This window comes from Idiotropiscis lumnitzeri, chromosome 7, assembly GCF_059441095.1.
Source record: "Idiotropiscis lumnitzeri isolate Australia: NSW breed Sydney's pygmy pipehorse chromosome 7, RoL_Ilum_1.0, whole genome shotgun sequence".
Lineage (NCBI taxonomy): Eukaryota > Metazoa > Chordata > Actinopteri > Syngnathiformes > Syngnathidae > Idiotropiscis > Idiotropiscis lumnitzeri.
In genome coordinates this window covers 15,687,809-15,712,213 of record NC_142397.1, presented here as the reverse complement: position 1 = coordinate 15,712,213, position 24,405 = coordinate 15,687,809, and the positions used below count along the sequence as shown (strand labels likewise).

The 24,405-nt window shown below is 39.6% G+C and overlaps 1 protein-coding gene across 11 annotated transcripts in view; it reads right to left on the bottom strand.

Moving 5' to 3' along the window:
• Window positions 1-516: 516 nt before the first annotated feature.
• Window positions 517-24,405, bottom strand: part of rap1gap2a (RAP1 GTPase activating protein 2a) — a 71,684-nt gene continuing 47,795 nt past the window's right edge. For 7 of the 11 annotated variants that reach the window (XM_088300108.1, XM_088300114.1, XM_088300111.1 and 4 more), the window contains 22 exons: window positions 22,348-22,432; window positions 17,121-17,156; window positions 12,623-12,655; window positions 12,142-12,174; window positions 11,822-12,043; window positions 11,582-11,685; window positions 10,740-10,818; window positions 10,602-10,655; window positions 9,921-10,004; window positions 9,736-9,836; window positions 8,985-9,114; window positions 8,745-8,900; window positions 8,581-8,652; window positions 7,366-7,452; window positions 7,123-7,263; window positions 5,103-5,252; window positions 4,866-4,978; window positions 4,345-4,443; window positions 4,110-4,230; window positions 3,082-3,184; window positions 2,918-2,991; window positions 517-2,137 (listed from right to left, as the gene is read on the bottom strand). In XM_088300108.1, coding sequence (XP_088156234.1) covers window positions 2,129-2,137; window positions 2,918-2,991; window positions 3,082-3,184; window positions 4,110-4,230; window positions 4,345-4,443; window positions 4,866-4,978; window positions 5,103-5,252; window positions 7,123-7,263; window positions 7,366-7,452; window positions 8,581-8,652; window positions 8,745-8,900; window positions 8,985-9,114; window positions 9,736-9,836; window positions 9,921-10,004; window positions 10,602-10,655; window positions 10,740-10,818; window positions 11,582-11,685; window positions 11,822-12,043; window positions 12,142-12,174; window positions 12,623-12,655; window positions 17,121-17,156; window positions 22,348-22,432 — 2,086 coding nt within the window. In that variant the 3' untranslated portion in view covers window positions 517-2,128. Of the gene's footprint in view, window positions 2,138-2,917; window positions 2,992-3,081; window positions 3,216-4,109; window positions 4,231-4,344; window positions 4,444-4,865; window positions 4,979-5,102; window positions 5,253-7,122; window positions 7,264-7,365; window positions 7,453-8,580; window positions 8,653-8,744; window positions 8,901-8,984; window positions 9,115-9,735; window positions 9,837-9,920; window positions 10,005-10,601; window positions 10,656-10,739; window positions 10,819-11,581; window positions 11,686-11,821; window positions 12,044-12,141; window positions 12,175-12,622; window positions 12,656-17,120; window positions 17,157-20,932; window positions 22,012-22,347; window positions 22,433-24,405 lie in introns of those variants that run through there. The other 4 variants (XM_088300116.1, XM_088300110.1, XM_088300117.1 and 1 more) reach the window with 4 other exon arrangements.

Below are 24,405 nucleotides of genomic sequence, written 5' to 3'. Positions count from 1 at the left end.
GAGACCTTACTTTACCAAAATCTTCCCAAAACGTTCTATTTTCTGACTACTACTTACATTTGGCAACGCACAATTAAGGGAAAAAACAACAAAACAGCCTGCAGCCATTCTCATTGTTTGCCCACATCAGCGGTAGCTTGTTGCCTGAGCCAGTTCTCCAAAACATAGTAAGATGCATAGCTGAACAGTAGAAAAAGCACAGATGTTGACTTTTCAACCATGGAGGTTAAATATAATACAACAATGGTAATCCAATGAGAAATGTGCCATAGGAGGTTTCGGCTCGATGCAGGCAATATAGCCTCACTTAAGTACCGACTGTCCTCGTCTCCCGACGTCAGTATTTTTATCAGAACCTCCTCTCCAAACCAGGCTAATTTCAGTGTCGGGTCCAGATAAGAAGTGTTTGAAGAGCAGCCTTGAAGTTGAAATGTGCTACCCGAAGAATCATTCATATGGACGATTTAGTTATCAATCTAAACTTGTGTTAAAATGGACAAATGACAAATGCAAAACTCACACAAAATACAACATTTTATTTGGTGAATAAATTTTCAGCAGCACATTACGTAACGAAATATACATTTACATATTTAGACAACTTTTAAATTCATATATCTCCTCTCATTGTTATATTTGTTTATCTACCTTTCAATTATTTTTTTTATAATGCTAAAAAAAATATGTTTTAATATATTATGTATCTTATCAGTGAAAAGGCTGCAAGGCATTTAGGCTGCTGCAAACTAAATGACATACTGTTTTTAACTTGTCTTCACTTTTTCCTATTTACTTTTCTCCAGATAATAATTCAAGAGATCCACTTCTCCCTCGGTTTATAAATAAATATGATTCTAAAAAATCATTCTGTCAAAAGAACACGTTCCCACAAAGTTAGAATAACAACCTTCCAAAAAATGGGTTTAGCCACAGGAGGTGTAGATGTATTTCAGTCTTTTTCCTCGCTCCCTTTTGTCGAATTGATGCCACATCATCTCGTCTTGCCTTGTGCACGTAAGCAACTACTGTACCTTTGTATTGGACATCTAATGAACGCCATATGAAAAGCAGCAACAACAGCAACAAAAAAAGAACAACTTCAAATTCACATTCAGCGTGTTTTTGTCTGAACTGGTTTAAAGGTTCATTCAGCCTTATTCCAAGTCATCAAGTTATGACAGGAAAATAGATATCATTTACATTGTACGCAGGTAGAGTAAGCTAGCAGTGAGTGAAATGTTTTTTGTTTGACATACTGAAATGCAAGTCTGTTGTTTTAAAAAATATGTAACTGTAGTAAATTCCTCCCACAAGGAAAGTAATACATAGCTAAAGTATGAGAAATATTGGTGAAATATTCATGCAGTACCACGTACTGCACATCATTTTTCTGCAAAACAAGCACACAAATCCAGGAATTTGACATCCTGACAAAAACAGAAATACTATCACACAGGTTGACTGAATCCCAGCAGTGTTCGTAGTGCAGCAGCTAGCAAGATAATAAAAGATTACGCAATACAAAAGAACAATTTCATTCACACAACAAACTCAAATCCGACATTAATACACGTTAGACTTCCAATGACCTCACTAATGAACGGATGGTTTTACGTCAATAGGAGTTGTTCCCAGACCATTTAGAGACATGGAAAATGCTTTCACCTCCTTACTGGCCAGCAGCTGACAAGCTAAAAAGTAAAACCTTTGATAAGTCCTAAGCTCTTGTTCCCAAAAAAAAAACCTGGGTACAGTGCCAAGCAGACGATAACTTGAGAAAAGCTTTGGTGAGAGTCAAGCTCACTGCAACACGCACAGTTTTACAGCCTGGCCAGGGTTAAATATTGATATGACCAATTTGCAACATAAATCATACCGATCATCGGTAAAATAGTTACTACTTTCTGTCTGCTGAAAGTCTGTCAAAAAGAATCCCAAAAATATGCTTCCGTACTGTACACTCACAGTATTGAGAATTCTTTTTGCCGACTATGGTGCCCTTGCAAGTCTTGCCGGATCAACCGTGGCTTAGACAAGTGGTTCTACAATGATGTGGTTTTGACATTGTGGTTTTGTTTTGCGCAGCTCCATTCAACCCGTAGAGGCCCTCTCAAGTCTGGTCATCAAGTTACTCCGACTGAAAGAGAAATGAAGAGGCACTGATATATCAATGGTTGAAAGAATGATTGACATTATTTCAACAAGAAACTGTTTTACAAGTTTGATAAATACAGTACTGAACGCAGACATAATGGAATTTGACTTAAACAGTATACACATCAAAAGAAAGACAAATAATCTTAAAGCGGCAACAGCGGCTTTGGGGAAGAGACTATTTATTAGTATTTTTGTTCTACATTTGAGAGTTTGGTCTCTTTTTCCAGAGGGGCGGGGGAGAATTGTGGAAAAAAGTGTCCTTTGTGTGATCACGTTAGGCTTTTTTTGATATACTTGCAGTTGGAATAATCAACGGTCCGCTACCGTGAATTTTTTAGCCAGCTATTAGTACATATTATAGCAGGTGTGGGCAAACTACGGCCTGGGGGCCACATGCGGTCCGTTAAACCTTTTAATCCGGCCCGCCAAACTTGAAAAAGATTAAATGAATAAACCTTGTTAATGTTTTATTTTCAAAGTACTGTGGTGTTTCAAAGACATATATTTTGTTGTAATGCTTTTGTTCACTTTCATTTAAAATTAAATGTATTTATTTTCTCAGATGAGGTGAGGTTACCAAAATGCTCCATCGATCTGCTCCTTGTCCAGCCCCTCTGTCAAATTTTAGAACCCATTGTGGCCCGCCATTCAAAAAGTTTGCCTACCCCTGTATTATAGTCTAATTTATTCATTGAAATGTTTCATTCATCCATCTGTTTTCTGAACCACTTAACATATGAAAGAAAAATAAAAGACTTACATTCGTGGATGAGTGACTGATTTTGTCAAATTTGAACTTCAAGTTTGACCTGGGTGATGTCTTATTCTTCCCATCTGGGTAGACAGAAACAGAAAAAAGGAAGAATGAACAACTCATGTTCAAGAGGCTAAAAGCGTTTTTAATTCTGGCAGCCCATATATTACCTGTGGAACCGCGGCACATGATGATGGGCGTTCCTGACACGGGGCTGTCGATGCTGATTGAAGGACTGAAGGCAGACGATGATGCAATGGATTGATGGCTAGCCTGGGTGGAGAAGGATGAACAATGGAGGAAACTGTAAATAAGAAAAATACCTAAAGATGAAAGAATAGAATACAAAGAAGTGGAAGTTGATCGTAATCTGAATCACGGATGAGTCATAAAGAAGAAAGAACATACTGGTAAACCACCTCGGCAGAGTGAGGGCCACCTGCTTTGTTTCTTGATTCTTTTCTGATTTATTTGTGTTTCCTTACACCGTTTAACTATTGGGTCTTTCTGGACAGTTGCCTTTTTGCATTGTGGGTGACTGGCTGAATGCCAACCATGTCATTTTTCCTTCCAACTGGCCATGGTTAACCCTCAGTCCCATGCCCAACAGTTTTGCTGATCTGTCTTTTTTTTTTTTTTTTTTTTTTACACCACTTCTTCTCAAAATAGAGCTGGAGCCAATCTTGACTGACTCTATGTAAGAGATGGGATACACCCTGCATCGATCAGCTAATCAAAGGGTACATATAAACCACTACTCACAGCTACATTCACAAATGTGGGCTATTAAAAGTGTTCAATTAACTCAACTTGTGTTTAGTGGATATAGGAGAAAAAAAGAAAACCCCACGTAAGCATAGACAGAATGTGCAAACTCCACACAAGGCTTTATCAGGAGACAGCACAAGTCCAACATGCTATCCTATTATTTGAGCTCATAATTAATAAATAAATAAATAAAATTTTTCTTAAAAATGAAAGTCATTCATAAAAAATTTACTTTCATTTTTTTTAGTTGTAAACTACTGGACTGGAAAATGGGAAGAATGAATCCTACCACACGTGCATGTCTTTCAAAAAGTAAGAACACATAAACTCGATAAGAGTTTAGTTTCTTAATAATCCTACCATGCAACCGTGTACCATGTAAATAATAGATTTTAGTACAAGGAGAAGCTGTGTTGAGTGACATACTCACTGTCTCTAGATCTTCCAAAGCTTCTTGATCTCCCGTAATGCTGCTGAAACTGCTGGTGCTGGATGAAGACCGAGAGATGGTTGGCCTGTTGCCCGCACTGTCCTTCAGTTTAATGAAAGGCCTGTAGAAGAAACAGACATTAGTTTACCAACTGTTAGGAAATTTATATTGAAACCTCCATATACTTTTTACAGAGCTTGTCCTCATTAGGTTGATGGGTATCTTATAATCTCACCTTTCTTTGTTGGGGCAGATCTCAGGTGAGCTGGGATTGGATAATGTCTCTGACCTCACTTCCTGGGACAATGGGCAGGTCTCCGGAGCCTTTTGGTCACTTCGTACAAAAATAAAAAAATTAAATAAAAAAAAAATCAAGAACATTGTCAACTGAAAGTTACAGATCGTACTATCCATTCATTATCTGTTCTACTTCTCCTCACTCAGTAGCGGGTGACATCCTAAACTGGTTGCCAGCCAAACGCAGGGCACACATAGACGAGCAACCATTCGCACTCACACTCGTACCTAGGGGTAATTTCGAGTGTCCAGTCAACCTCCCATGCAGGTTTTTGGAATGTGGCAGGAAATCGGAGTAACCGGAGGAAACTCACGCAGGCATGAGGAGTACATGCAAACTCCACACAGGAAGGCCGCAGCCGGAATCGAACCCACGACCTCTGCACTAAGAGCCCATCGTGCTAACCAGTCGTCCACCATGCCGCCACTAGTACCAGTGTCTGGAAACTAATGACCAACCTTCGATTGCATTTTTCCGATGGAGTTTCGATGCTGGAGTGGAGACGAGGGAAGAGTCCAGATCGCCTTTTTACTGGGCTCTTTAAGGAAGATTTGGTTGACAATGCTGGAGGCTTTAAATAAAAAAAAAAAAAAGAGTTCTTAAAATGTCTTTTAAAATGACATAAAATACATTCTTAAAATTGTTTTAAATCAAATAATGACATGAAACCCCTCCGCCCCCTTCCACCAACTCACATTGTAGGTGCTCTTCGTATATTCACTGGTGCTCTGTGGCATTGCTCCGCCACTTAAACTGGCTGGCACACCCCCTCCACCGCCGGGGCTCCTAAGGCGATTAGACCCCACCACAGTCTCCATTGAATGACTCCTCACACGCATGGCCCTCTGCAAACGGGTGGAATACATACTGGTAATATGTTATATCAAGTTATCACTCAGTAAACAAAACAAAGGCACGGATTGAAAATCAGTGAGATGAAGTGTTCTGGAAAAAATAACCAAAAAGAAAAAAAATCACCTTTACCCTTTCATTAGTTTATGGCGTTGCACAAACCAAGCGCTAGAGGGAGCAATTCCCCATAAAAGGGTTAGGCTAAGCTTCATTTCAGATAATTCAGACGTTTCTCAGTCTTTTAGACAAGGCACCCGTTTACATTTTGAAAAATATGATACACCACCTTATAAAAATGTCACAAGTATAAATAATCTTTTAATCCCTTGATTTAATCAATCTTAATTTCCTAAAAAAAAATTAGTGTCAAAACCAAGATTGTTTAATTGAACTCGAAGCTATGACCATGATTCATTCTACTGCATGAAAGCAGCAGTTGGAGACACTTGTATTGTACTCTCTGTCATCTAATGGTATTTACTTGTCACTGTACGTCACCGTCATATAGATGAACAAAAGGTATATTTGCAATCATTTCATAACTAAGTAAAATAGGATATTTTCCCACAGGACCACTGATAGCACACTAGTGTGTCATGGCTCCCTGGTTGGGAATTACTGTGTTAAGGTATATCAGTGAAAATGCGTTGTAATAATGAAGATGCAATTCAGACAGAACAACTTCACATGGCTGGATGTACAATTTGTTTCAGTTAATTTGCAGTGCATGTATGGTGTATTTTGCATAAATCCATCTTCTATGTTGTTTGCCATTTTATTTCATGAAGGCAAAATGAAACAGGGGTTCTCTTGTCTGCCGGACAAGTTTCACATCTAGATTCAACAGTCTTGTGTGGAGTTTTTTTCTCCAGCTTCCTCCCACATTCCAAAAACATGAATGTTAAAATGAAAAATTGTGAATGGTTGCTTTTTCACTAATGCCATGCAATTGGGCAAAGGTAGTAGTAGACTACAAGTGTACTACAGGGTGCACCCTCACCAAAAGTCACTTGGGGTAGCCTCTAAGTGCAAAAGAATATGGCTGGATGGATGGATAGATGACAAACGCAGCATATTAAACGTGTTTATTCATTCTGAGGCAATCATCTGCTGCATTGTCGACACACAATACATGGCTAATGCGAGCGCAGCAATGAGAAAAGCGGACGCTGGAAGCGACTCCAAAAATTGCAATGTGGCTGCCCAGAGTGCCTGTTAAGATCAAGAATAATGATTGTCACACAATAATATGGAAGGAAAATGACCAACTGCACATGCACAATAAATTAATATCTTAAGCATTTATCCACCTTTAACCAGTACCCAAAATACATGCCTTAGTAGCACTGACCGTGTTTAAATAAGTAATCTTGTAGATTCATAGAAAATTAAAATGCAAAGCTAGGATTCTTGGAAGATCAAACCATTAGGAGCCTCACAAGCAAATAAAATAATCACTCATAAGAAGCTATGCGGACACAACTCTCCTCTTGTCAGCCAGGAACAGAACAATGTGGCTGCAGTCTGCACATTCTCACAAAAATTGGACAGGGGGAGTTATCAGATGAATTGCATGGTAGGGTCTGAATGTGGTGTGCAAAACATAAAAGTTTAGATCGATCACATCAGTTGTTCAGCTTGGTAGATATCGCGCATATATTGGTCCCCTTCGTACCAGTTGTTTTAAACAAAAGTTTATGTCAGCATTGTTGCTGACCAATGGTGATTTGTTGTTTATTATGTGACAGTTACTTGGCCAACATTATATATATAAAATAGGATGCTACAACATAAAAACAATAATGATAGCATCCACATAAAGGTGACAGCCAAAGAAGATTACGCATGCGGCATTACATTCACCTTGAATGACTCCAGCAGACCTCCATGTCCACCATTCTCCAGCTTGTCCTCCTCTTCTGCTTGGCTTAGACCCAGAGTGGCCTGACTTTGTCGGTGAAGCTCATCGTGGAGGTTGTCAAGCAACGCGGCTCGCGTTCGACCCTGGAATAAGTTCACATTCATGCATACACAAAAGAGATTCTAAATACCTGTGCAGCAAGAGGGTTACATCACTGGTATTCAGAGTGTGTCTTTGTGTGTCACCTCTAGCTTGGCAAATTTATCAGACTTGTAGCAGGCATTTTCCGCATTGATCAGTTTTGTCAAAAGGAAGTCTCGGAACTCTGGGCCCTGGAAAGGGAAGACAGTGACGGTAGACAAGAAGGATGAAATTGAAACTGTTATGGAAATAATTTGTGATCATCTGTTTTTGCCACGTGCAACAAAAGTGAACTAAATCAAGGTACAAAACTAAAGCTTTTTGGGGGTCGTAATTAAAATGCTGTACATTTTAGAAACAACCTTACACAGAAGCATTACAGTTTTGTTTTTGATGGAGACTATCTACACACAAGTAAGAAAAATTGACCAAATCCAAATCTTTTTTGTATGCAGCTCACGTTCCTCTAAAAGCCAACACGCTGAAGAGCTTTTAAGCTGTTCATGAGCGGCGTCAAACATACATTAAACGTGATATCATCTTCGTGAGTTTCCGTTTTCTTCTGTCAAAGACACTTCCAGTTTGTCATTATGTGGGTGCCACTCAGTGTTCAGACTGAGCCATCACAGTTGAATTAAACGTTCACTAAAGAACAAGATGACAAACTTGTGTTGCCAAAAATGGGAAGTATTCCTCACTGTTAATTGAAGCCTTGCACTATTCAATTTGACGCGCTGCACTTCACTGTATTCATTGAAAAGAAGTTGTACAATCACATATTTTGATTGGGACTTTTTCCTGCCACTGGATATTTGTGTATCATTGTATTCATTTATTGATTTTTTTATTTACTTCATATTATTGTGCGTTCGATACAAAATATGTACTTTATGAAAAAAGGGCAAATACAAATAGTGATAGCCTCTGTAATATTGACTCCAATTATTTTTTTCTTATAGCTCATGATTTTACTGGTCCGGCCCACTTGGTAATAGATTTTCCGCCATATGGCCCCTGAGCTAAAATGAGCTTGACACCCTTGTGTTAATGTAATTTAGTTTCATGTTTATTTGATTAGCGACAGATGTCACAACATCGACAAATGAGAAATAAATCCCATCATTTGTAGCTAATGCTAATTTCCGATGCCTGTTAAGCTATTAGAATGTCATGCAGGAACACAGTTTCTTGTCAAATGTCCTTTTGAGTCAACAGTTGGTTTATTTATCATCACGGGATCCGGTGGGAACAACGTTTCAAATTTGCTTCTTTAACTTAATACGTTTAGCAAGTTCTCCTTTAGAACAAACTCAATTCACCTTTTTAAAGACAGCTGGGTTTGGGAGGGGGGGTCCAAAGGGAGGTACATCCTCCCTAGCAGTGACAGATACCTGTTGGGATTATTAATAAAAAACTATGTGGTCTTTCAAGTACAAAAGATGTAACAAATTTGAAAAGGGTCATTTGAAAACTTAGTTTTGACCTTGTAAGTTGTGTTCTCCGTGCATGGGTTCTCCACCTGGACCAGCACATAGGCATGAAGAAAGTTGGAGGCAATTATGTCAGGAACAAAGGGTGTAGGCGTTTCTTGAAAAACTGCTGCCACAATGTCATTTCCTATGTGCCTTTTCCTCTGAAGCTGAGGGGGCAGAGGATGAAATATTGGTTCTCAAACAGAGTGTTGTGTAACATTCATGCCATGAGATTGAGAGGTTGCGAGTACCTGCTGGACATCGCCATCAGTGAAAGGAAGTTTGGTTGACACATGGAACATAATCTCCCTTTGTCTGAAAATTGTATAGATGGATTCGGTCCCCGTCTGTCCATGGGACACGTCCAGCCCACCACGAAAACTGTCACAGCATAGACAGGCATGTCAGTGTTGATTACAAAGCATTTTTGAAAATGTTACGATGGCCATATGAGCATAAATGTTGATTATTTAATTAGGTATTGGCATTAACCTGCTTATACCATTAAATTCTGCATCAGACACTTTCGGTATTTCTATGCTTTGATTAGTATGAACGGAAAAGGCCCTTTTCTGTCCTTCAATGACTTTGTCACGGTCAATAAGGCAAAGTTATGAGCATCTGTTCCAGTGCCAGCGACTCTTGACAGCCCAAATCCTGCACCTTGGTTAATAAAAGCTTGCAGAAAGTCTTTGCAGGAGATGATTTCCATATTGAAAATTCAATTTAATTGACCATGCCAGGTACAGTACAATTATTGTGTTTATTATAACTAACTGCACCCCCCCCGCCCAGGAAACATTTCAAATAGTTTATCATGACTGCATACAGAGGCCAAAATGGCAATGATAGCTACTAAACCTTGTTTTCCGTGCTGCAATCAAATCTGACATTCTTTGCGATCATGTTACTTCTTTATGCGATATTTAAGCTTTACAGACACATTTGTCCTCATTTCCGAGCGCCATGTCTCTTCTTCAAGTGCTTTATATCACATCTCACCCTTTAAAATCCTGAAGTTCAATGCTGTCACCGAGTATACTGAGAAACTCCTTGAAAGCTGGAGTCTCTTCATTGTTCCCAAACAACTCTTCTTCAGACGTCTGAATTGGAAGAGGAGTATCAGTGACACAGAAGAGCATACACCCGAACACAAATGAAGCTTCGCTATCAATACAATCGCTTACCTGCCCAAATTGTTGGTAGATCACTCCAAATTTGAAGGTGTTGTTGACCTCATGTTCATCAAAAGCTACAATCAACTGAGATCCCTGTGCAACAACAAAACCGTTATTCATCGCTGTAGAAAACATGTTGTCGTACTCTCCAACATGTCCCTAGGGCAGCTTTAGTTGGCTCTTGTTGCGTCAGGCTGACATGCAAACTCTCACAGCCCCCAGCGAGACCAGCGCTCTCATCACAGCCTCTTGCGTACCAAAGCGCAGATGGTAAGTTTCACTCCCCGAGGCTCTGGCCAAAGGCAAGCTCCATCATAGACCTCCATGAGACTCACAGAATGATGATATCAATCCATGTCCATTTTTTTTTTTTTGGACCTCCCACCCTTTGGAATATTGCATTCACTGTGAATGGTGGATGTTGGCCTGGGAGGAGATTTATGAGGGATGTAATATGAAAAGGCTCTACCTGCACTTTCACCCTCCATTTAAGATGGAGGGCGTTGAAAGTTAATGAAGGTGCTGTATTTAGACGAATGAAAAGGCTGGTATGTACCTTGGGAGGTCTTTACACATTCATAATTCGATATGAAGTGTTAGAATAAAAACAATTTCCAGAATATTGGCCCATCTCATCTTATTCGATGGTTAGCTGCACAAGGTTGTGATGCAAGACTGGAATAAACTTACTCGAGGGTAAAGCACTGGGTTGAACTTTAATCCTGTGGCATCGTCACACAGAAGCTGAAACATACCAAAAACGTGAATGGAAATTCATTTTCTTTGTGTTTTGGATTAAAAATATTGAGCAACGTGTGTTTATCTTACCTTTGCAATCTGAGGTACACTGGGAAGCTGGTTAATTCCTGCTAAAGATATCCTATCATGGACTGTCTTGGTCCTTGACCTGCAATAGGATGACACAAATGCTTCTTAAAGAAAACTAGTAGGCACTAAATAATAATAATAATAATAATAATAATAATAATAATATTGTATAATAATAATAATAATAATATTGTATAGTAATAATAATATTGTATAATAATAATAATATTGTATAATAATAATAATAATAATAAATAACATATTAGCAAAGGATCTATAAGCCTTATACGTTTTTTTATTTTTTTTTTGTAAAGTAACGCCAATGACTATGATAAACATGTCCAAACTAAATTGGGAAGCTAATGATTATATTTTTACACATTTTCAGGCAACATATAAAGCATCTATGTCTAATTTTGCTCCACCCTCACAAAAAACAAAGAAAATAGAGAGTCAAAGCATTTGTTGGCCACAGTTTCATTGCTGCATAGTTTCATGCTACATGAAACCAATTTACTCAGCAATTCATCAACCTCGTCGAATTATAATAGTGCCACAGATACAGTGCGTCGCACACACCGACTACTCAAAACATGACCAGTAGCACAATATGATATCCAATAGAGGGGCTACAGCAAATATGACTTAATAATGTTCCATTTTGATCCACACTGTCAACCTTATCATGCCAAGAGCGAATATTGGACTGATGGAAAGCAAATCAAATATTAGACAGAAAGCAATATTATCCTAGTAAAGGCAGACTATTTGAATATGGCTCTTTGTGGTGGTCATTTTGCAGTGGCTGGTCAATGTGCTTTAATCCCAAAGAACGTCTGTACCTGAGCATGATGCGCAACAATTCTTGGCCCTCAACCTCCTCATGCTTCAGGGACATGATGAGGTTGCCTATGCTGCTGCCAGTGCAGTAGTAATTCATGTGCTCCTGCACAAAAGTGTGTTTACAACCACATGAGAAATTTGTTACAGTGTTGCATACATATGGCCTCACTTTCATAAACATAAACAGCTGATCCTGATATTGAAACTTGTCCTTGAACATTCCGAGAACAAACACTCACCTTGCCCAGAAAGTGTTTGCGATAGGCCTTGGCTGTGCTGTTGCACTCCAGACGGTAATTGTGTCCCTCACCAGGACTCATACCCTCTCCTCCATCCTCTTCTTCACAGAAACTGGACTCTGAAGAGGAAGGTGTGCCAGCTGGTGCCTCCACATCCTCAATCCAGTAGCCACCAAACTGTGGCAAGATTACCTGGGGATATGGGCCACCTTTCTCTAAGACCTTGGAATGGAAGCAGAACAACAACAAAAACAAATTCTGATCATGTTCTAATCTTCAGCCTCTTTACAACAAATACATTAAGTGAATGAGATACTCACATCTTCTATCCGTGGGTAGGGAATATAGTCATCCTGTGAAAAACACGGTGCACTTCCTCAAATTTCAACATAGACCAATGTGAAACACCAACACATAAGAAATGACGGCTCAAACAATGGTTATAAAAGCCTAAATGTGTAAGATTAAGCTGAGGTTCAAGCAATGATGTAAGAACTTAAAAACAGGTGGTTCAAGCAGTTTAAAGGTTGTTTGAGCCCTGCAGTTTTTTTGCGTAGTGTGGCACAATTGCAGGGCACGACCTCGAAATACTGCAGAGGCCCTTTTGACTCTGCAATAGCAGCAGCCAATGCAGATCGATACGCAGTTGGAGTTCCCGCAATTTATGATCAGTTAGATCAGGAGGCAATTGATTTTCTAATGTGAAAGCCTTGAGAGGTGACAAAGAGAGGACAAAGACACTGAGGAGGGACATTACAACACAAGCTGATGAGTGTGTGTGCGTCAGCTGACTGGTCACACCTTCCATTTTTTGGTCTCTTCAACTTTAGGGACCTGAATCCATTTGCAGCATGGGGACGGAAAAACACATTGGTCAAAAGCTAATTTGAAATAATACCAACATGGGATATCGAATAGCTTTATTAAGTTTGTAAGAGGATGTTCTTCAAAGTCTGTGTAATGTTCAAGAAGAGTTCTTAGGCTGAATTTACACAGCAAGTTGAAGTGCCCAGTTTCAATTGACAGCTGACTCCATTTCCACGAATACTTGTCGGCTAACTTTACACTGCTGGACACGTAAACAACCCGCATGCGCAGATACCCACATTGCATGTTGCATACCGTTTAACTGGCCTGGGCTGACTCACATCAGCAAACTCCAGTGGCCATCAACTGATAACACCTTCAACATACCATATTGACGCATCTATACGTTCCGTTTTACTTCAGATTTACCGTGGGTGCTTTTCAATGTGGTTACGTGTGTTGTTTGGGCAGATGTGATGTGACGTATCTTCAGTGTGCATTGAGAGGGTATATCCAATCTGTGCGTTTACACTGCAGTCACATCGGCACATCCAATACGCATCGGATTTTTATTCACACTTCGATGAGGTCTGATTCCCAATCTAAAGATATAATGTATGAGCCTACGGATTGGGCCATTTTATGTGAATATATACTTTTTACCCAAATTGTTCTATTGAAGGCAAAACAAACTAAGAAAAAACTATTTCTAATCATGTCACTTCAAACATGGAGTGTAAATCCGGCATTGTTCACACCATTATTCAAACAGGCAAATTGAAAGCACCTGCTGACTGATACTAATTAGTACATGCTCTTTATTGTATCAAGTATTGTTTTCTTATGAACATCTTACATGGACACTGTTAAAATAATAATTGTAATAATTGTTTCTTTTCGCTTTAATTGTATCAGAAATATTAATATATATATAAATATTATCCTTTTTTTGAATTATGTTTTTATTTTTGTAACTACACCTTCTTGCCCCAACTTACCCATTCCTCAGAGGAGTCAACTGATCTGCGGTGAATGTCAAACAAATTGCTGATAATTAACTCATCCACTACCAGCCAAGTAAAAAAAAAAAAAATCTTTAGCCGTCAACGGCAGTAGAATAAGTCAAACTTGATTTGATTTTTACAGTCATGCGGAGGGTTCTTCTGTACAAAAATATATTTTTCTTTGAGGTTTGTATAAATTTCCTGGAACCTAATTCTGTCCTGATTGTTGGTTCACTTCAGTTTTTTTCCGTTTACACACATGCTTCCAAGAATGGGTGTTACAATTCAACTAATCAGGACCAGCTGGTGGTTGCCTTCAATTAATAAAGATAGGCGTGAACAATTCTTGCAGTTTAAGAACTTTTCATGAAGCTAGCATGGACTTTTTTTTCTCTAATTTTATTTTATTTTATTTTTTGAAAAGATTAACAGTCTGAAACACAATGATGTGGTCACAGTTTTACTTTTCTATTTTATACAAGTACCGTATTTTCCGGGCTATAGGGCACTCTTTAAAGTCCCTAATCTTCCCCAAAACAAACAAAGCGCCTTGTAAAGCGACACGCCCATTATATGGACTAAGCATCACTCGCGACCATCAACCCTTTTACTCATTGGGCTGTTCGGAGTGCATGTTAGCACACCCTGCTGGACAAAGTCTGAGTCATCTACGCTTCTAATTGACCGTGACTTATACATTATGTGACTATGGTGTTTGGGTGATGGTGTAGGAGAAAGCTGGACAAAAGGGCAGCTGTCCACAATGTTGTAGTCTGTCTCATCATTTATGTTATTGAAAGCATGAAACGTCCCAGGTTTAGACAACAGACTGCAAAAAGCCCAAAGCACAACAGCACATCTCTCTAAACAGCCATGTGATTGGCTGAGTCTGAGTGGCTCCCAAGAAGCCATTGCGATAATCTTTTTGTGTTATTTTTCTTTTGGGTATATAGATGGCATGAGAGATAAATGTTTTGTGTTAATCTTATTTCTTTGTTTCATTGTTTGTTTGTATGCTGAGTTTTTTTTTTGGTTTTGATTTGAAACCGTGACTCTGAGGAGTGTGGTGACCAGGGAAGTCCCTCCCCTGACGTTGTCCAGGAGACTATTGCCAAGACACCTTTTATTGGTTAGAGTCATTGTTATTGGCAGTGATTCCCAATAGTTTGATGACATCTGTCATTGATACGGGGTGATACCTCTGGCAACAATCCCTTTGGGGATTCAGCTAGCGCGAGCAGCTGAGCTAGCGCGAGCAGCTGAGCTAGCGCGAGCAGGTGAGCTAGCGCGAGCAGGTGAGCTAGTGCGGGTGAGCTAGTGCGAGCGGGTGAGCTAGTGCAGGTGAGCTAGTGCGAGCGGGTGAGCTCGCGCGAGCAGCTGAGCTAGCGCCTTGTAGTGCGGCGCGCCTAGTATATGCATTAAATACGGAAATAGCACCCTCAACTGGTGTTGCGCCCTTTGATGCAGCGCGCCTTATGGCCGTAAAAATACGGTAGTTTGTTCAGATTTTTTTAGTTGGATGAAGACAAAGTGAGTCATGCATGCTAATGTTCTTTTCAACACACACAAGCACACATGCAGGTAGTACAGACACTTAGTCATCCTCTCACACTCAGCGCAGAATCCAGCTAAATCCAGATAAATGTTTCTTTCAGCATTTGACAATCCATTCAGTCTTGTTGTGACACAGCAGCACAAAGCCATATCAACCTTTCAATCAAGTGTGTGTGTACTGTGTACGTGTTTGCAATCAATCTACGGTACGGTATTTTTGGTTGCCGAAAAAAATAAACAAATCTGTCTTGAGAAATTCAATCTTGACCTGATATGGCCTCTTAATTTGAAAAGTCAAAGAGGTCTTTGTAAATGCAGGGTTGATGATATATCTCATATATTGTGTCACATCAATTTGTACAGTCATCTGTTGTGGCTGGTATGTGTATATGGATGAATACATTATTATATGAAATGCCAATCTGACAGTTTGCTGAGAGGAACATTTTGTCTAGATGAGCACAAAGTGAGTTCTGAAAGCAGGCACTTCACCATGCATCAAACATACATTTGCTTGCATGCCAGTAATAGTGTTTATGTGTCTGTGTGCATATTGACAGCACAGCAGTTACAGTCACAGCGAAGCTATTGTCCACAATAGAAAACTGATCACAAAGGCGCGCTTAAGAGGATTCAATTTTCTTTCACAGACAGACATAGAGGAGGGAGGAAGAGGTGAAACGTGGGGGAATAAAAAAGGGAAAAAAAATAAACGAGGTCCAAAAACATGACCTTCAATCAGCACCATCTTTCAAAGCGACAAAGTAGACTTTAAACACACAGTTCTCATTGCTGGCTTTTTAGTGGCAGAGCCCAAGAACAGATCGATGCAAGGCAAGGTTCAGAGAAGATGGATGAGGGCCACAATTTCTGGGGTGTAACGGACAACAGTATTTGATCATTCGGCTGCATTGATTGGCTATCATTCTCCGACTGTGCTTTCTAAATGTCTTACTCACGACGTCCTCACTAGCGCATCTCTAAGCGATGCTTTGAAAGTGCGATGCGTGCCTTTTCTACTTCACATAACCATATTGGGCGAGCAAGCAGCTTGTTCACTAAAATATTCGAAAGCGGCATGAGACATAAGAGAGTAATTTCTACAAACTATTTATCAAAGACAAAAACAATGATAATTAGAATGACACTCACTGCTTTGCGGAGGTTCAAATGTTGGCAGTAAAAAAAAAATGTGGGCCCCCATATTTGTCTGAGACGATTATGTCTACTTTCTAAAAGAATATCTTTAAGATTAAATTTGTAGAGTAGCTCAAAACATGGAATTTTATTTCCTTTCAGAATTGGGTTCGCTGTATATTGTCCATGTGAGAAATACAATACATTTACCTTAATATACGGTAAGTTTCATATTCATATTCGGTTTCATAAAATGAATGACTATTTGAAACATCAGTCAGTGCTTCAGCCTTTAAACATCACATCTAAAAGAGCCTGCAAAATTCTTTTGACCACTTCTTCCAATCTCCTTCAGTATATTTTTCACCATCTCGCTTCTCCTTGCCCTCTCCTTTTTTTTTATACCCCCATCTGAGTTCACACTTTTCAGAGCGTTTGCCCTTGGGAGTCGATGGAGTGAACAAAGGGGTCACAGAATGGGAAGGGTGGCTGAATCAATAATTTCCATAAAAAAGAATGAGAAGATATCTGGTAGCATTGCGCTTTGCTTCTTGCATGCTAACTGTCCAATAAAAGCTAACGACTGCACCCATATGGTTGCATATAAACCAAATTACTCGTCCATAAATGTAAGATAAAAAAAAAAAACGAATCAGGAAAATTTAGGCCTTGATTTCAAACATTGTCTGATTCATTTATTTATATGGATATGTGTCCCAATACCTTGGTGCAATTTGTTGCGGTTAAGAAATGAGGCCAGATGTACAAGACAAGATTACAATGCTTTGATCTCATACCTGCATCCTCTCCAGCATATCGAAGAATTCTGCAGACTGGAAAAAAACAAAATTAAAAACTGACAGTGGACCATCACCATTTAACAGGAGTTTGGTATCTTGACATCATAGACCAACTCAAAGTTTTGCATTTTTACACCTTACTGTACATTCACAAGATGAGCTGTGCTGACAGCAGTGCTTTGTTTGCCACTCAAGTTCAGAGTGTTTTTTCAGTTTTAGTGAGTCAAAAGGGTAGCGCCCTTTTCTCACACCCATGTACACACAGTGTGATAAGCAATCACTTCCTCAGAGAGGAACATAAACAAGTTCATATGTGCTTTCACAAATGCATTTACAGATCCTGCTCCCAGGGGTTCCCACCTTCTCACATAATCAAGCTGTGAGAGTGAATATGGCCTGCGCACTGGTGCTTGTGCAGGTGCTGGCATATGCGCGTGGAGAACACACTGCTGCACAATCAAAATTGAAATTATGGGGACGCAAATTAAATGTGCGCAAGAGCAATTCTATTTTCTTATAGAACAAAATTAAAATATTTCTCGATAGTGAACCTTTAACGCAGCAGTCGCAGCCTGCTTTTGAGCCACCCTACCACACTTCATACTTTGAAATACAGAAGCATGTGACAGTAAAATAAGTCATACCCTCAAACTGTTTAGCTCCTCAAAGGACCGAAATGTCTTTCAAGACATTTTACAACCATGTGAGGGATTCCAGCCATAAAAACCAGTAGATTACAACATTTTGAGAGTACGAATAAAAACCAGTGTTACCTGAAATTACTTTTGATGAAAACTCATAAATCTACCATCACTCTCTCAACCTTCAAGTAGCAGATACTCCTGCCAGGCTTATCAAAGGGTTAATATTAACAGGATACACAGGATTGAGTTGGGACTCAGCATATTATCACAGTAAAACCGCACCACAAATCATCTACTTGGCAAACCCCCCCACAAAACATCGATATTCACACCTGCAGTATCTGCAAGACATACCTGGACAAAGTACGGCCCAGGGCCCACATCCTGCCCGCCTGCCACAGTTTCTAATTGGCCCTCACAGTGACCATGAAGTCAAAGTAAAACATAAAATATGCGGTTCTTTTATTTAGAAATTTCATTTTTATTTTTAACTGCACACACGTGGACACTAGTACAATCATGGTAGAAAGCAAGAGCTAAGACTTGCGTTTGCAGTTTTGTCAATTTAGTGCCACAGTGGTCCTAGCCTTCCTGTGTTCTCCCCATGCCTGTGCGAGTTCTCTGGGTACTCGCATTTCCTCCCACATTGCAAAGACACGCATGGTAGAATAATGGAACACTCTAAATTGGCCCTAGATGTGATTGTGAGCACGAGTGGTTGCCCAAAGACGGCTGGGATAGGCTCCAGCATGCCCGTTGACTCTTGTGAGGAAAAGCGGCACAGATAATGGGTGGCTGGATGATTTTTTATTTCCGAATTGGAACCACATATAGCATAGCTACATATTTGTGGAAACAAGACATTATCATTTTTCTAAATACATAAAAAATAACATGGATAAACTTGAGGTTAGCGTGTTGTCTTGGCCCTCTGCAAGCGTTACAGTTTCTAATGTGGACCCATTGCAAAATTAATTGCTCACCCCTGCCCTAAGATGTTGTCCAAGGCAGGATTCGACAACATAGTTTGGCTGCGGGCCAAATTTTTCTCCCTAGAATTCGATCACGGGCAAATATGAGATTTTCATTTTATCAGGCAAACTCTTCTTTTCCAACAACAAAAACCTTATTCTCAGTAGAAATGTAACAATATCAAAATGTTGATGTTTGGTTTTATCGCAGTATTGCTGGGACAGTATGATATTTATTGAGATATTGTGTGAAAGATCACGGTACCGCAGTAAGCCTCTCTGTTCTGCATGAAGCCAGACTGTATTGCAAGAAGTTTCACGGTACACAGCCTGTGCGTTTTACCGCTGCTTCTTTAATTTACTGTGAACTTCTGTCCCACTCCATCGCATGTTTACATTCCCCTAGCTCCTAAATGACATTCTTGCTGCAGAAATAATTATGCTATACTCACACTAACACAGCTAAAACTGTCTGTTCATCAATTTGACAATATTTGTTATATATTTCTCATTATATTAATATAACATTAGAATTGCTATACTGTCTGCTATCAGTGATTCAGTCTAAAAAAAGTCACAAACACAGGAGCATTATTAATAAAGGCAACACAGGTAAACGGATAACGTATTTAACTAACTGTTGGAGTTATCCAGTACAATTAAAGATATTCTCAAGTATGCACCAATTTGAGACAGGAGATAAAGCAAACAGCCGCAGCTTGTCTTTTGCAACAGGGGAGACAGATCGCTTTCAGCGCATCGAGGTCATCCAACGTTCTGCCTCCCCTCTGTGCCTTTTATTACGATAAAAGAGGCGGTTACAAGTGAAACCAATACCGTAAATGGAGTGGTTAAAATGTGTGCAATGGTGAATAAGTTGGTGTCTGAGTTTGCGGGCGTAACGCAAAGCAGTTTACAGCAAGCAATGTGTTTTTATATAAAAATATATGTACAATAAAATATTATTATTCCATCACTAACATTCTTAGTTTCTTTTTCTGTCCTTCCTGATACACTTAAGGCAAGGCAAGGCAGTTTTATTTATATATCACGTTTCATACACAAGGCAACTCAATGTGCTTAAAAGCGCTGGTCCAACAACGGCCACCGTTCCCGGCCAGACGACGGCTCATCATGGACACATACTCCGGCGTCAGTAACGCGTCTCATCGATCGATTGCTAAGCAACGCTAAGACAGCGGTAGCCTAGGAGGGACCAAGGGACGCTAAATGCGTTCAGTGTGCCCATAATCAACGTCTCCTTGAATTCACCTTAGTTTGCTTTTTTTAATTGGAACATTAATGTACGCTCCTTAAGTAAATCAATTGCCGCGCACACCGGCTTTGGTTCATAATTCGTGGGCATAATGTCTTGTTTGTCAGTCTGCCAATCATCATTGTATTTCCTCTGATGTGGTCACATTGTCACTTGGGTTTTGCAGCCAATACAAAACACGGAAGTGGCGCATTTCCAAGCGATATGTAAAAAAAAAAAATTCTATTTTCAGCAAAACAGCTCAATATTTTTCAGCGAAACAAGACCACAACGATAGTAAGGCATTGTTCATCAACATCATCTGCAGGGCCAGATATATTTGGCAGCAGGCCAATTGCGGCCTGTGGGCCGACTGTTGCTGACCCCTGTTCTAAGGGATCATGTTCGAGGAGGAGTAGCTAACGTAGGTACTAACTAACAGGAAACAGCAGTCTGATGGAAAATTCCAATCGAGGTCCGACAGGTTGGCGAGTCGGGTTGACACTGTTGTTTTCGACCAAAAGCATTTTCCTACATCCACAGCATTCTGATCTGTATGCAACCTTCACAAAAATACCACATCCAAATTTATCATCTTTGCATTACCATTGACTAGCCGCAGAAACCAAGCACACTGGCTGGGCTCATCCATGTGTCTCCAGTGTAGTGGCATGTCAGACTCACGACTAGAGCCAGAGCCTCAACTGTGTTCATGTTATATACCTCACTCAGAGAGACTGCTTTGAAAGAGTCCCACGTTAATGGAAGTGAATCAAGTAGAAATATAAATATGCGTGTATAACAGCATGTTGCTTTAGTTGTTTGTAACTGCGAACCATCTTGTTGAATATTTCACATTCCAATCAACTAACACAAGGGTAAACCAAAAAACAAGATAATCTTAAACCTTTTGTTGAGTTCTTTCCAATAATCGAGTACCTGGTTTCTCTGAATCCGAAACGGGGAAAACCTCAAAGGCAGCAGCTAAAACATGCCATGTCATTTGTTTGGCTCCATCGCACAGTTGCTGTCTCTTGCCCATGTTTAATCCCAGTCTAATTTGATAAAGTCTATGCTTTAAACAGGATAGTCAAGTCTGGCAGTTGACTAAGGCTTGCCAAAACATAAAACAGGTTGTACCAGTGTGCATTTTTCTCCCGAAAACACATGCAGGTGAGCACACAGTGTAGCTTCCCCTTAGCATGTCATCTGAACATAAATGTGACCAACTGTCAGTCACTATAGCAGCGCCGAGCATAAGTGGGGTTGATAAGTAATGCATGATGCATCTTGTAGATACTGAAATCAAAACATTATTAGACGCATTTTTCATGACAACACCATTATTAAATTACAGGTTTCTGGTCAGGTCACTGCTATTATTTGGCAGGTTGGGTTGGGTCACGTGTGGCTTGCAGGATGTGCGATTTAATAAATCTGTATTTGTTCTCTATGTAAATTCTCCATATTTCAGTCAATTTCAAGCTAAGACAGTTGCACATTTAACACCATGAAGGCAGCCTGGAGTTCAAAAATTCATCCAGCCATCTTTTGTTTGTTTGAGGCCATGAGAATAATTCATTTTTCACTCCTGCTCCTGTTTTTCACACTATTTCTATCAACAATTACAGCTTTGTTCAAGGTGACATACTGTCTAGGGATAGGTGCGTTTCTGTGGATACTGTTTCTTTTTGTATTATTCTGCAAATCTGGTTTAAAAAAAAAAATCAGGAAAATTGAATGAAATGATTAATAAAACATCACACCCAAAATAATTTCCTAGAAAGCATGTGATACCCTGCGGCATTTCAATTGGCTTGTGTTTTTTTTTTTTCTTTACCTGCAAAATGCTGAATCACGCAGAAATGGAACTTCACATGTACAATGTCACAATCCCATTGGCCAAAACAATGAATTATTAATCCTTCTCACATGGGTGAATCGATTGCAATCAATCTTTTCCTAACATGTTGAAGCATGAGAAAACACTGATCAAAGAGTGACAAAAAGAACTGCAATAGGCATACATGGGTGTTCTTCAAAAAAATAAATAAATAAAAAACCCTAAAGGAACCTAACATTTATGAGTAGGACTGAAACAAAAAACCTCACTGATGGGGTTGACAATTCCTGTCCTGTAATAATCGGAACTTCAATATAATCATGCACGCTGTGACATCTTAAATGTTTGCCGTCACAATTCATCAACAACACTGAAATTCTTCTTTCACACTGAGACGCTGGATCAATAGGAGTAAAAAAGAATGGATTTTCAATATGTCTTGTGGGTTAAGATGTCAATGGGAAGGGAAGTACTTTCATTTTTTGCTAAAATGTGTGTGCACGCATCCTACCTTCATGCTGGGGGGAGCGGTGCGGGGCGGAGATGGGGGACATTCTCCTAGAGGGACGTTTGAGATGTTCAATAGTTCTTGTTTCCTGGAGAGAGGTTGAAACAAAAGTCAATTCATTGATGTTTATTACAAAGTAAATGCAAATTTATGACCAAGTAAATGCGAAGTAGCATAGTGGATACACAGAAATATGATTAATTTCTTGCAAGGCCATGCACCACAACTCTTCAAAGTTGTTTTGTGCAATTGTACTCCTGTACACACTTAACCAAATACACGCAAACGCGCACATGAACACACAAGACACATATGTATTAAAAGAAAAAAAAAATCCAGCCTAGAAAGCCATAAAATGCTGTTGGCCAAAAAATTACAGCACTCTAAAAAAAAAACACATAAAAAGCATTTTTATTTATTCATCTCATTCAAGTCAGGTAGGTGTCAACAAACGCACGCTTTCCGTTGAGATGGTAACTACCTGCTTATTTATCGTTCCATCTGTATTCTTTTTTTATTTGAATTCCTCACCCAGAGGGCCAACCTGTATTTTCTTTCATGTTTACACTTACACATGCATGGGTCTGCGAGGGCTGAACGATTTTAGGAGAAAAATTGTTTTCCGATTTTTCTGACAGATATTGTGGTTTTCATTTCATTTGCGTTTTTCTTCACCATCTACAGTGACATTTGCAAACATGGCAGAAAATGCCATCGTGCCAATAAAACAATAAAAGTAAAAATGCAAGGAAGGAAAAACTTATTGTAAGGGAGGGAGTCAGTGTTAAAAATGGTTCAAGTAAGGCAAGACCCAATGTACTACGTGCCGTCAAGTAAATGTTTGTATTTGTGTAATGGTGTATATGAAAATGCATTTTTTAAACCCCAAAACGTTTTACATTTTGCACCATTGTACACTTTCTTTGTGCATAAATGAAAACTAATATATACAAATATATAATATAATTTTGAGACCTATTATTTTGTAGATACCAAAACTCAGTACACTCTGACGAAAAATAGAGCAAATAACATTGATGAGATTTTAAATATTTAGTATACGTTTGACATTGAGCTCTTCGTCATGATGATGTCAGCCGTTTATATGTTCCGGTTATGTTTGTTTGGTTTTTTTTTGCATCCTTTTCAGCGTTTCCTCCCTACTCAGCCTGCCTAGTCCCACCATCAACTGCAGAGGAGTCCTCTTGCCTCTCTTGGGTTGAGTTTTTTTCTGATTGAAATAGTTTGCTCCATTCAATATATATGTGAAAGCTGAAAAGCTTTCCCCGGGCAGGCTCATTTTTCTTAGCTTAACAAAATGGTTGCTAGGAGATGTAATAAATAAAACTGTCAATCATTTTCTGCTACCATGGATAGTTTGATCTTGAAAGACAACTGGTTTTGCTGACAAGATTTTTTGTCTGTGGACAGATGTGGTGACTTCTGTTTAAGAACAAAAAGATTGTACATGATGTATGTATGTAAGAGTGGGGTCACTCATAACTGGCAAGTCTGTGTGACAAGCTTTAATATATTAATGAGTACAAGTTATGGAAGACTGTCTGGGGCTTCATGGTAATGGCACCATGGAAAACAGGTCCTTGGTGAGGGACTAGACAAAGCACGGATAACATAACCCTTAGGATGACAACAATGCACCACAATTTCTCTTGCCCTGACATGGGTCACCGGGTTCCAACCATCTCTGGAGCCAGACCAGGAGGTGGGGCTCGATGGCAGGGACCTGGTGATAGGGTGATCTGCGAGCTGGGCGGCGGCCAAAAGGTGGAAACCTGGACGGTCCAATCATCGTCTACATTAACTAGCTCTTGGGACATGGAATGTCACCTCTCTGGCAGGGAAGGCGCCCTAGCTAGTGTGCGAGAAAAAAAAAAAGAATGATCTGCTCCCCAGAAGGACTCCATCGTTAAGATGTCAACTCTTCATTGGTCTGTCGTGGCGAAGAAGCTGAACCGAAAGATGAAGCACTCGAATTACCGGTCTATCTACGTTTCAACCCTCACCTATGGTCACAACCTGTGGGTCCTGCCTAAACAAACA